The sequence below is a fragment of the Drosophila takahashii genome, chromosome 3R (assembly GCF_030179915.1).
Source record: "Drosophila takahashii strain IR98-3 E-12201 chromosome 3R, DtakHiC1v2, whole genome shotgun sequence".
NCBI classification, from domain to species: Eukaryota; Metazoa; Arthropoda; class Insecta; order Diptera; family Drosophilidae; genus Drosophila; species Drosophila takahashii.
In genome coordinates, this window is record NC_091681.1 from 28,408,030 (window position 1) to 28,419,200 (window position 11,171).

The window sequence follows — 11,171 nt, forward strand, 5'->3', positions numbered from 1 at the left end:
TTACTGTTTGAAGTGTCCCTAATTTACCTACTAAACCAGCACTAAAAAACACTTATTATTTAATTAACATATTTAGGTCTTTGTCCTAAGTTTTCATTAATATGTAACTACGCATAAACAGAGTAGTTCGCGAAAGCTTCTGCGCTTCGGAACCAGTTTCGCCGCCTGTTTGGTTCGCCGCGGAACCAGCGACAGCACTTAAAAGAACACTTGGGAAAAACAATAAAAATATTTCGCAAAAGTCATGGCGAACGCTGGAAAAGTCGTCTGAAAGTGTATCTATTGGACCATTGGATCCCCACACAGCCAGCACAGCCAGCCCATGATGACGACCGAGTTCGGGGGCAGCCAGTTCGTGTCCAGCAATCCGAATGCCAGCTGCAGTGCGTCCCGCTGGCTGACGGAGGAGGTCTTCAAGCTGATCGACATTGTCCAGCGCGACGAGGCCATCTACAATCCGCGCCACAAGTACTACTTCTGCCGGCCGTACGTGGAGAACTTCTGGCGCGAGGTGGACCTCAAGCTGGAGAAGAATCCGGGCGCCAGCCTGGCCAAGTGGACCAATCTGCGCATCTCGTTCCGGCGCGAGTACACCAACTATCTGGAGGAGAAGGTGCCGCCCTGCTGGTCCTACTTCGACCGCATGTTCTTCCTGCATCCCTATCTGCGCAAGAAGCACCAGCAGTCCAAGTCGCTGGACACCCAGGTGCAGGATGCCCTGGCGCACCTCTCCAGCCTGTCCAGTCGCATGCAGCGGGAGCGATCGGTGGCCATCCCGGCCAGCAGCGGTGGCCAGCCCACTGCCTCGGCCCACCAGTCGCCGCCGCCGGCGGCTCAGCAGCTGGACAACTACCTGGACTACTTCGACGAGGCGGAGCACAACAACTCCGAGCTGGAGGACATCATGGAGGAGGAGCAGCAGCGCAACAGCAGGTATCACAGCCAGTTGGACAGCAACGACATCAAGTCGGAGTGCGAGGAGCCGGCCGATGACTACGAGCAGGAGGCCCACGAGCCGGACGACGATGAGCAGGAGGACCAGGATCCGCACAAGATGGCGCCCACGTCGTCCAGTTCTTCGTCGGCCCAGCGTAGTTATGCCAACCAGCAGCCGCACACCAGCCGCATGCATTTGGGACGCTTGCAGTTGCGTGCCTACCACGACGAGATGCGGGGAGCAATACGTCCGCGCTCCCAAGAACTCCAGGCTCCCACTGCAGCTGTTTCGGGGGTAAACTTCGCCTCGCAGCCGGCTGCCCACCCGAACATTTCCCTTGTGCGTCCCACGTTCAGCAAGCCTGTCGATCTGGTCAGCACCACCACTCACAGCGGAGGAAATCCAGGAATTGCTAACCCCTCAGAAGCAGAACCATCCACAGCGGCATTGGCCACGCCAATTGCACCCAGCAGCAGTAGCAACAGCTACCTGAGTCAGCGGCACAACGGGCACAACCATGGCCATGGAGGACATCAACAAGTGCCGCCTTCATCGCTTCCTCTGCGCCTGGAGGCCAGCAACCCGCCAACTGCATCCGTATCGAATGGAGGCGGCGTGGAGCTGTGCGACTGCAAGACCGATCCGGATGCCATGTTTCTGATGAGCCTGCTGCCCGACATACAGAAGCTAAACGGGCGCGATCGCGGCAAGATCAAGATAGCCTTCCAGAACATCCTGCAGGACTACCTCTATCCGGACTAGTCCCGATCTCTGTGTAGATACTTTCCGCTTTTGAGCAACGGAACCCAGTTCTGTTTACCTTCTCTGTTGATTTTCTTTTAAAGCTTTGCTGTGCAAGAACAAAGTATCCTTAAAACGTTCTAAACACTATCAGATATGTTTATTAATTGTATAAATATTTATAAATATTTAATGTGTAACACAAGAATAAATTCATTTGCAATTAAGCGATAGATATGGCTAGGTAGCTGCAAGTACATATCACATGAGGATCGGATCCTCAATCGAAGAGCTTTAGCTGGCGGGTGATCTTCTTGATCTTGTTGTCCAGCGTCTTGTCCTCATGCTCGCAGATGTAGTAGTGTCGCGAGGTGCACTCCTGACCGTAGTACACATAGCTGTGCTTCCCGGCATTGTAGCTCAGCCGCAGGCAGCGACCCTTGCCCTCGATCTGCACCGTGTTGTTCAGCACATCCTCGCCGGCCGCCTCCTCCGCCGCCGCCTGCTCGGAACTGTCCACCAGATTGGCGGCCGTCGAGTTCTCACCCTTCTGGGTCATGGCAATGGACGTGAGATTCATGTTGGGATTCACTGGCTTGGCCGAGTTGGACCAGATCCACAGAAGTCCTGGATTGAGACCGCCCAGCCAGTAGTCGCGACCCCTGTGGGCGGGTTGATTCAGCAGATAGGCCATGATCTCCTCGTTTTCAGAGACCTTTTCGAACTCGGCCAGGTGCGAGTTTAGACCCTTGCAGGCTGAGTTGGCCGTCTTCCAGTTCACCTGCTGCTGACTGTTGATGTAGTAGCAGTTGTCGCTGATGCGGGTGAAGTTGCTGGGACAGGGATCCTTCACCTCCTTCTGGTTGTTTCCGGCCATGAGGTAGTAGATCAGCTGCTCCGAACGCCGCACGCGACTTTCTAAGTAATCTGAAGGGGTTTATTTATTGTTATTAATAATAATTGAGAAAAAGACTTATTTTGAATTTATATATTAAAAGTGGGAGAATAAGACTTATTTTCAATTTTTATAATACAAATTGGAGAATAAGACTTGATTTCAATTTATATAATAAAAGTTTGAGAATAAGACTTATTTTCAATTTTTATAATACAAATTGGAAAACAAGACTTAATTTCAATTTTTATTATACAAATTGGAAAATACTTATTCTGCAATTTTTATTATAAAAATTGAAAAATAGTTATTATTTTATAATTTTTATTTAAAAAATCATAAGAATAACGATCCCTGGCTATTATTTTTCTGATATTCAACGTTTTCTGATTTACAACTCACCCACTCTGTAAACCAACTTCTCAATGGCTCCCAGCAGATAAAGGTCGTTTTCGGAAACAGCTCGGAAAGTGGTTGGCTGCTGTTGCGGGTGTTGCTGCGGTGCCTGTTGCACTTGCTGCTGTTGCTGCAGCGACACAGGACGCACATGCTGCTGGGAAGGATTACCACCTCCGCCTCCTCCGCTACTGCCACCTATGCCGAAAAGTTGCTGCAAGAAACCCGGTTGCTGGCGTTGCTGCAACTGCTGTTGCTGCTGTTGCATCTGCTGATGTTGCTGGTGCAACATCTGATTGGTCATGGGTCGGAATTGGGGATTCACAATGGGACTCTGGCTCTCTACGGGCTTTCGCAGATGGGGCTCCAGCTCCACCGCCTCGCCAATCCTCCTGGTGATGTAGATATTGTTGCCGGGTCGCTTGTAGGCGGATGAGTGATAGTTGAGCGGCCCATTCATGCCCATATCCCCACCCATATAGGGCAGGTCTTTGGACTTTCGCTGGCTTGTGCTGCTGCTACTGCTTTGGCTACAAAAATGCGGGGGAGGAATTAGTTTTGAACATTTCCCAGCTCTCCTTGAACCCACCTCAAGACGTAGTCTTCGAGAAACTGCGACCAAACTGGAGCCTCTGCGTCCGCGAGTGATTCATTGGCATATTTTTGGCTAGTTTCACCATCGCTGGCATTGCATAAGAGTCCCAGGCCGAGTGTCAGGTAAACAAGGGCTGCAAGCCGGAGTTGTTGGCCAGCCGGCGGCATGATGACACGTAATGTTGACGGATGGATAGATGGGAGTATTGCCCCCGCCCCACGAATCACTTGGCGATTCAAGTCGCGCGCTAAGCACACACTTTCGATTTCGTTGCGTTTTCCGTGCGGTTAAAGCCGCGTCCGCGTTTCCCAGACGTCCGTTCGCTTGCGTCGAGCTGAAAACCACGACTGAAGACGGCTGAGCTTGACTTTGAGCCTACAGCCGGTCCGATCTGCGGTCTCCGGTCTCTCTGTACCGCTCACTGCCAATGGCAATGGCCCAGACCAGACCAGATCGGACCCATTGTTGTTGTTGCTGCTGCCGGCCGCCGAGAAATGCAAAATTTCACTTTCTCCTTCGCTTGGCTCTGGGCAAATGTAAGTCATTGGGCTTTTCATCGGTATCACTGGTGTTTCTCTCGCAGCTTTTGTGGCCCGACCCACTGTTTGCACTCCATCAAATTGGCCCCAGACTTAGGTAATTGATGGGGCTTATGGGGCCGTCAATTGAAGCGAAAACAAATGGTCTCGAGAATTGGAGTTAGGTATGCCAAGTCAATTTGGATATTCTCTACTTTTTTGGGAGACAATTAATGAATTCTTCGTACTAAGAAAAGCAACCTTCTTCACAGCTCTTCACTCTTAAAAAAAAGAAGATAATCCTATTATTCTATTATTATATATTTCCATTCAAATTTGAATATTTAATAAAAATATGAATTAAATGTTAAATTTTCCTGTCTTTTAAAACGTAGCAATAACTAAGCTAAACTAATACCATACTATACTTCAAGTGGCTCTTTCTTTTCCAGTTTATGCCCCACTCTCGTAAGATAAACATATCTGCCAGCACTCGTACCATAATGTAAATTATGTAAATAATGACTGCAGCTTTTTAGTGGGCAATTTAACACTCCACTTAAAGTTTTAATAACTATTTTATGGCACCGCGTCGCGAGAGGGCGGAGAGAAAGAAAGAGCCGGTGGGCAGATGGTGGAATTAAAGTTTAATTTATAAGAAAGGCCTCACGCCGGGTGAATCCATTTGGCCGAGAGAGCAGACCCCATGCCGAACCCGGCCTTAACTGGATTATTGATGGTCAAACGGCCAACTGCCCACATCTACTGGAGATCTCTCGAATTCACCCTGAAGATATAAGTGAATACGAATATACAAATATCTTTGAACTTTCATTATTCATTGCTTTGACAATTAGCGGATGCTAACGATGTTGCAACGAAGGCCTCGATTCGCGGATCGTGATCCATCGTCGATGAAGTGATGATGACGCACTTGGAACTCGGGTATTTCGGCTCAGCATCCATGGGGTTTCCCAAAAATGCAAGAAATCATTGAAAAAACCGAAACCGACTTTGCATAACCGCCAAGTCCGCCTGAAACCCGAAAATTTCTGATCAATTTCAGCGGAGCTCGCTGACGGGCAAAGAAAATCAGTTTTATGCATCATTAAAAGCAAACATCAAACATATAATTTTTTTAGCAAAGTTTTTTATAAATTTTTTTATACTTTTTTTGTGGGTGTTTTTTGTTGGTTGTGTAATTGTAAGATATAAATTCAAATTGAAGCAGGCTTCTTTCTTAAATTCTGTCTCTCTCTCTCTGCTCGTCTCTCTCTTACTTCCTGACTTCTTAATATTTTTAAACATTGGCTTTAAAAATACAAAATTCGTGTTTGGTTTTTTACATTCTGCTACTTTTTACTTTTAGATAATTTTATTTTTTATAAAATAAAAGAATTTCCATTCGCTGTTATCCTTGGTTCTACACAATCTATGCTTGTTGTTGGTTGCTGTTGTTGATCTGGTTGTTGTTGTTATTTATTTATTATGAAATATATAGATTTATAAAGAATTGTATACACAATGGATGTTGTTCTTGGTATCGTGAGGCTGCAGTTCTTGTCGCTAGCAAAATCAATCTGAGATATTCGTTTACAATTAGTAGAGTTCCTCGTCGTCTCCATCTTCCTCCGCTGCTGCTCGATGTTGTTTTGGATTTGGTTTTTGGGTCTATTGGCCACCTTAGTAGCCAGCCAACTCGGCGAATGTGGAGTCCATCTCGTCGGCCAGGGACTTGTACCTGTCCTTGTTGATGCCCAACTCGTCTGTGGAAATTATGTTAATACAAAAAATGTTAGAAAATGCTCAAGACTCTTGTTAAGCACACAGCAACATTTGAATCGAACACAGAACACTTAAACTTTACACTGTGCGAATTTGACGGAGAAAAGATTCTCTAAACTTATAGTTTATAGGGTCTTTTGGTTTCAATTAGTGGCACGCTGTTCTGGCAAGCGTTTCTATTTTATGGGTTAGTCAGCGGGTCTGTGCGTGGGGCTCTTGGGGATTATCTAAGGGGTGCTCTACGGGATCTAGCCATGATCTATCCAACCAATCGTTGCAGAAATCCTTGGCTTGTGCGGAAATGAGAGATTCACTCAACCAAGGCCTGGCGAAATCAGCTCGAAAACCACTGAATGACTCGGGACGGGACTGTACTGATGATCGTCGAGAGAAGAGATAGAGAGACACAGATTGAGATATAGTGCTGATCGGAGTGCTGAGATTCTGGGCAGGCGAGACGGGTCAAGAGGTCATGCCACATCAAAACGGGTAAGAATCTGGCATACAATTAACAACAATATTTACATTGATAAATTCACCTGTATTAACTACAGTTGCAACTTGGTTTGGCTTGATCTGAACTTATTTTTACAGTGTACGGGCGTAGGGAACTGGCTGTGTGTGGGAGTGGCCACATTCAAGCGGGACTAAACAGATTATTTACAGTGTATAGAGAAGGTGGTTACAGAAGTGTGCTTTGGTTGGGTGGTAGATACACTGAAACTGTCGGGGGATCTTTCGAAAAATAAATACAGCAAAATATATATAGTAAACTGTGGGGGATTTCGGGGGAGTTCTGAAAGTGTGTTGTCTTTTCTTTTTGTTTTTGTCTTTGGGGAGGGCTCTGTGTGAGTTCTGTTTCGATCTTTTTTTAATATCCAGTAAGTTCGGCAAATGTCTGGTCCAAATCGTCGCAGATTGCTTTGTACTTTTCCTTCTCATTGAAGAGACGGTCTGCAAAAAGCATTTGTTGTTGTTGTTCATTTATACAAATATATAGAGATGGAGATAATCAAAAGAGGGCGAGAGCAAAATGGGTGGATGTAGAACGTCAATTAATGAAAGCAGAGTACCAGAGTAGTAAAAGTATTAATATCCTTATGGCGATAAATACAATGCGAGCATTAGTTGAAGCCAACAATCCGGCGGATCATCAACTCCGGCGTCTCGTGGAGAGATGCCTCCTCGGGAGATGGCTGAATGGGTGTTCTCGAGGGGTGGGGAATGCGGTACATACCCTCTAGCCTGTCGACCTCCTTCTGCAGGCGCTTCACTTGCTTCTCGGCGTGCTCGGCGCGCTGCTCGGCCTCCTTCAACTTGATGGAGAGGGTCTTCATCTCGCGCTTGAACTCCTCCACGCGCTGGTTGGCCTTCTCCTCAGAGACCTCCAGGGACTTCAGGGAGTTGCCGACAACCTAAGGGAATATAAAAGAAATTTTTATCAAGAGGGGAAACTAATAAAATAAGGGTTTCTTTGATAATTGATTAATTAATTCATTAGACCTCGGATTTTTCATATTTGCATATTTTTATAGGATAAAGATAGATCAATTCCGAAAACACCAAAGTTCGTTTCAATAAAAGTATAGTTTAAAATTAATGCCATATTTTATTTGCATAAAATGCATATGCATAAAATATGCAAAATATATGCAATATATGCAAAATATGCTAAACATAAAATAAACTCAACTATTTAAGATTGACCATTTCATAGCCAACCTTATTTACCCGAAGAAAATGGTTTGTTCCTTTTCGTCATTTCTGAGATATATAATTTTTTCAGTGATCATTAAGGAATTTATATTTTTCAAGAACCATGATAATATTTCGGAAAATAAATCATGGAATCTCCCAATTACAAGCATAACCCACCTTCAGCTCCTCCTCCAGCTCCATGATCTTGGACTCGCCGGAGCGGACACGATCCTCGGCCACCTCCAGCTCGTCTTCAACGAAGGCCAGCTTGCGGGATACCTCGTCGGACTTGGTGTCGGCATCCTCGGCGAGCATGCGGGCCTCCTTCAGCTGGTTGGTCAGCTGGTCCATGCGCTCCTCATCCTGCTGCGAGCGGTTCTCCAGCACCTTGCACATACGGTTGTTCTCATCGGCCGACTGGGTGGCCTCCAGCAGCTTCTGTTGGGCGGTGGTCGAGCGCTCCTCGGACTTCTCCAGATCCTCCTCAATCTGTTGCACCTTACGGTTCTGGGTGGCCACCTCGGACTCGGTGGAGGTCAGGAGCTTCTCCTTCTCCTCCAGCTCGGTGTTGGCCTTCTCCAGCTGCTCCTTGGCGGTGACCAGATCGATCTCCACCTGGACGAACTTCTTCTCCAGATCGCGCACCTCCTCGTTCAGTTTGTCGGCGCGGGAGTTGGCATCCTTGGCTTGGTTCTCGCAGGTGTCGGCCTTGTCGATGGCGTTATCCTTCTCAAGCTTCATCGCTTGCATCTTCTTCTTGATGGCGTCCATGGTGTTTGTGTTTTTGTTGTTGGCTTAGGAGAAAAGAAAACTGGAAAAAGCACTGTGGCCAAAGGATAAAGGTTAGTATGGAAGGTTAACTGGTTCCATAACTTGACTATTTTTCAAATTGGCATTTTAAGCAGCATTTTCAACGTATAAAAAGTATGTTTAAATGGGAAGAATTTTTCAAGATTTGAGCCCAAGATTTCAAAACAAAAAGCCTAAAAAATGTTCAAACAGTTTTCTAAATAATTTAAATATCATTTATGATGATCCTTTGAACTTAAAAATTTCCGGTATGTTTTCAAAACATTCCGAACTGTATTCCTTTTAACTATACCTATAAGTATAAACATTTCCAATTTCCCCTGCAATATTTCACTTGACACCTGATAATTTCAAGCTTTCCACCGATGCAATTGAAAATCGGTTTACTTGAACGCTCCAGGCGCATTCTATACTTTAAAGTCTATATCTAAACGTACATATAATTAAATATATATACATATGTGTGTGCTTTGAATATGTACGAGGGCAATAAATTTGAAAATTTAAATGTAAACACATTTTGTTTGGCTACGCCGAGCATTCATAAGATCTCACGTAATTTTCATTTTCCATTTTCAAAACGCCCACTCTGAATCCGAATCCGGATCTGGCTGGGAGCTATATATTTATTTGCTGCACGATTCTGTAGGGTTAAAAATAAACTTTATATGCTTTTGCATGTGAGAAAAAAATATCCAGTCCACTCGCATAGGAGAAATGCTTTTTTGGACATTGTGTGCTAAATGTAATTCTAGAGTTTCCCCCTATTATTTCGAAACACGCACACAAATAGCTGCGCAGAGATTGCAATTTGAAAAGTTTTCAATTCTTTGGGGTCATTTCGTGCGTGGGTGTATTTATTCGGGTGTCTATGTATGTTGCTTCCACCCAAAGTGGGACAAAGTCATTTATGTTGTAGTTGCTGATCTTTTGGAGGTCTTTCGATACTTATGAGAGCTTTGTTCCCAAAATGCTATCAATAAATATATGTAGGTAATTTTGGATGGGAGATGAGGTAGAGAAAAGAAAAATCGAGGAGGGTCAATATAAAGTAATAATAGTAAATGTAATGCCGAAATATATTTTCATTTGTGCGCAGAGCGCAATTATTTTATAGTATATTTCAAAGCTTTTTTTCAATTTGGTGTCTGGCCAAAAGTACTTAAGTTTTCAATCAGTTAAAATATGTATCTACAAGAAAGCCATTTTTGTGGCCTTCACAAATGGCAAGAAAATATTTATTTGAACTGAAATCCCAAATTTCGTGTGGGTGGCATAGGGCGTGCATATAGCATGTATGTACCCAAAAATATATACGATATGTATCCACATCTGGGAATCGTCTCAATCTCAAACATTTTCCAAAATATCTCTCTCGCCCATATCTCGAAAACAATCTCAAGGATAAATACCTACAATTTTCGACTGTCTTTGTTTTATGAGATCACAGAAAGCTAGAAGGAAAAGCTTTTTCGTATAAGTTTCAGGCAAAGTTAAAAATAAAATGGGTAAGTATGTGTGCGTGACAGGCAGGTGTCTGTCTGCAGTTAATTTTAAAGAATTTTCCTCGAGGAAAACTTTATTGGTAGTGTGTATGTGAAAATTGTGCGTGCCAATAGGTGTGTAAAGTGCATATGTATATGTGTCCCATTCGTGTGGAGCTTTCCTAATGATGCTTATGTGTGTGTGCAAAAAAAAAATATTCTCACACACACACAGATATTTTTTTGGATGGTATTTGTGCCGTCAGATTTAGTTACAAAATTCCTTATAAGCGAATTTTTAAAATGTCCGAAAAATGATCATAAGATTTCCAATTCGTTGGTTCAAAGAGTTTTTAAATTATTTTTTGAGGTATTAAATTCGTAATTTTTCTCGTAACTGAATTTTTTCACTTTCTTTAAATTTTCTTCACTTTATTTTTTTAGTTTTTCTTTATTTTATCCATGCTGCTCGACACATATACATATGCACAATTTATTTTGAGTATTATTTTAGTTTTCCATATTTTGATTGGGGAAAATTTGGATTTTTAAGTTTCCCATGCATTCAAATGCAATGCACTTTTCACAATTTTTTCACACTCGAAATTAGTTGAAAATACCAATTTAATTAGCTGCAAAGGCGAGCGATTTAACTATATTATTTTTGAGTTAATTTTTTGTCGGGTGAAAATCCTGGCGTGACCAACCTTAGCGTTTCAAACACACTATACGCTGTCGAAACCCCGAGAACACTGATGCTGACCAAGTTGCTTAGCCCAGAAAGCGACCCCAAGATCCAACGCACACGCACACTGGCACTCGGAAAAACTGAAAAACTCACACACACACAAGCAGCTTGCCAGTCGGAAAAACTCACACACACACGAGGCTCACACCAACGCAGTATTGAATAATTTCTCGCCTCAAAAATTTCCCATTAAAATATATATGCGCAAAAGCGCTTTCGCAACTTATCTCTGCGATCTCAAAAATTTCCCTAGAAATTTCCCCAAAAGCTACTTGCTTCGACGCTCTCTTGCTGCATTCTCGTGAAATTTATGCGTTTTTCTTTCTCCTTCTTAAATTTAAATTCAATTTATTTTTTTACTCACAAACACTCTCGACTGTATATGTGTATCCGTCAGATACATGGCTAAAAATAGCTAAAAGCAGCAAGAGCAAAAGTCTAACAAGATGAAAATCTATTTTCGTTCGGTAAAAACTATTGAGAAATATTTGGAATTTTGATCGGCCAGCGTTTTCCTGCTGTTCTTTTGCTTTCGAAAGTCTAGAAGGCGAAGACTGCAAGACA

At 43.7% G+C, this 11,171-nt stretch overlaps 3 protein-coding genes across 3 annotated transcripts; 1 reads left to right on the forward strand and 2 right to left on the reverse strand.

Moving 5' to 3' along the window:
- The first annotated feature begins 151 nt into the window (after positions 1 to 151).
- Positions 152 to 1,905, forward strand: LOC108058643 (uncharacterized). Its single transcript, XM_017143538.3, has one exon. It carries the CDS (start codon positions 323 to 325, stop codon positions 1,697 to 1,699), a length of 1,377 nt encoding a protein of 458 aa, XP_016999027.2. The 5' UTR covers positions 152 to 322; the 3' UTR covers positions 1,700 to 1,905.
- Positions 1,823 to 4,003, reverse strand: LOC108058644 (uncharacterized). The gene is made up of 3 exons (XM_017143539.3): positions 3,559 to 4,003; positions 2,976 to 3,499; positions 1,823 to 2,605 (listed from the first exon to the last, which is right to left on the reverse strand). Exons 1-3 carry the CDS (start codon positions 3,729 to 3,731, stop codon positions 1,959 to 1,961), a joined length of 1,344 nt encoding a protein of 447 aa, XP_016999028.2. The 5' UTR covers positions 3,732 to 4,003; the 3' UTR covers positions 1,823 to 1,958.
- Positions 4,004 to 5,415: 1,412 nt separating this feature from the next.
- Tm2 (tropomyosin 2) lies at positions 5,416 to 10,703 on the reverse strand. The gene is made up of 4 exons (XM_017143540.3): positions 10,567 to 10,703; positions 7,743 to 8,388; positions 7,105 to 7,282; positions 5,416 to 5,848 (listed from the first exon to the last, which is right to left on the reverse strand). The coding sequence occupies exons 2-4, from the start codon at positions 8,334 to 8,336 to the stop codon at positions 5,766 to 5,768; spliced, it is 855 nt and encodes a 284-aa protein (XP_016999029.1). The 5' UTR covers positions 8,337 to 8,388; positions 10,567 to 10,703; the 3' UTR covers positions 5,416 to 5,765.
- Between the last annotated feature and the right edge of the window lie 468 nt (positions 10,704 to 11,171).

Excerpts from the sequence above, each read along its gene's own strand:
- Tm2 (XM_017143540.3), bottom strand. The coding sequence starts at position 8,336 with ATGGACGCCATCAAGAAGAAGATGCAAGCGATGAAGCTTGAGAAGGAT. Across the intron at positions 7,283-7,742 it reads AGCTGGAGGAGGAGCTGAAG|GTTGTCGGCAACTCCCTGAA; the intron begins GTGGGTTATGCT and ends ATATTCCCTTAG. Across the intron at positions 5,849-7,104 it reads GGAGGTCGACAGGCTAGAGG|ACGAGTTGGGCATCAACAAG; the intron begins GTATGTACCGCA and ends TAATTTCCACAG.
- LOC108058644 (XM_017143539.3), bottom strand. The coding sequence starts at position 3,731 with ATGCCGCCGGCTGGCCAACAACTCCGGCTTGCAGCCCTTGTTTACCTG. Across the intron at positions 3,500-3,558 it reads CTCGAAGACTACGTCTTGAG|CCAAAGCAGTAGCAGCAGCA; the intron begins GTGGGTTCAAGG and ends GCATTTTTGTAG. Across the intron at positions 2,606-2,975 it reads GAAGTTGGTTTACAGAGTGG|ATTACTTAGAAAGTCGCGTG; the intron begins GTGAGTTGTAAA and ends AAACCCCTTCAG.
- LOC108058643 (XM_017143538.3), top strand. The coding sequence starts at position 323 with ATGATGACGACCGAGTTCGGGGGCAGCCAGTTCGTGTCCAGCAATCCG.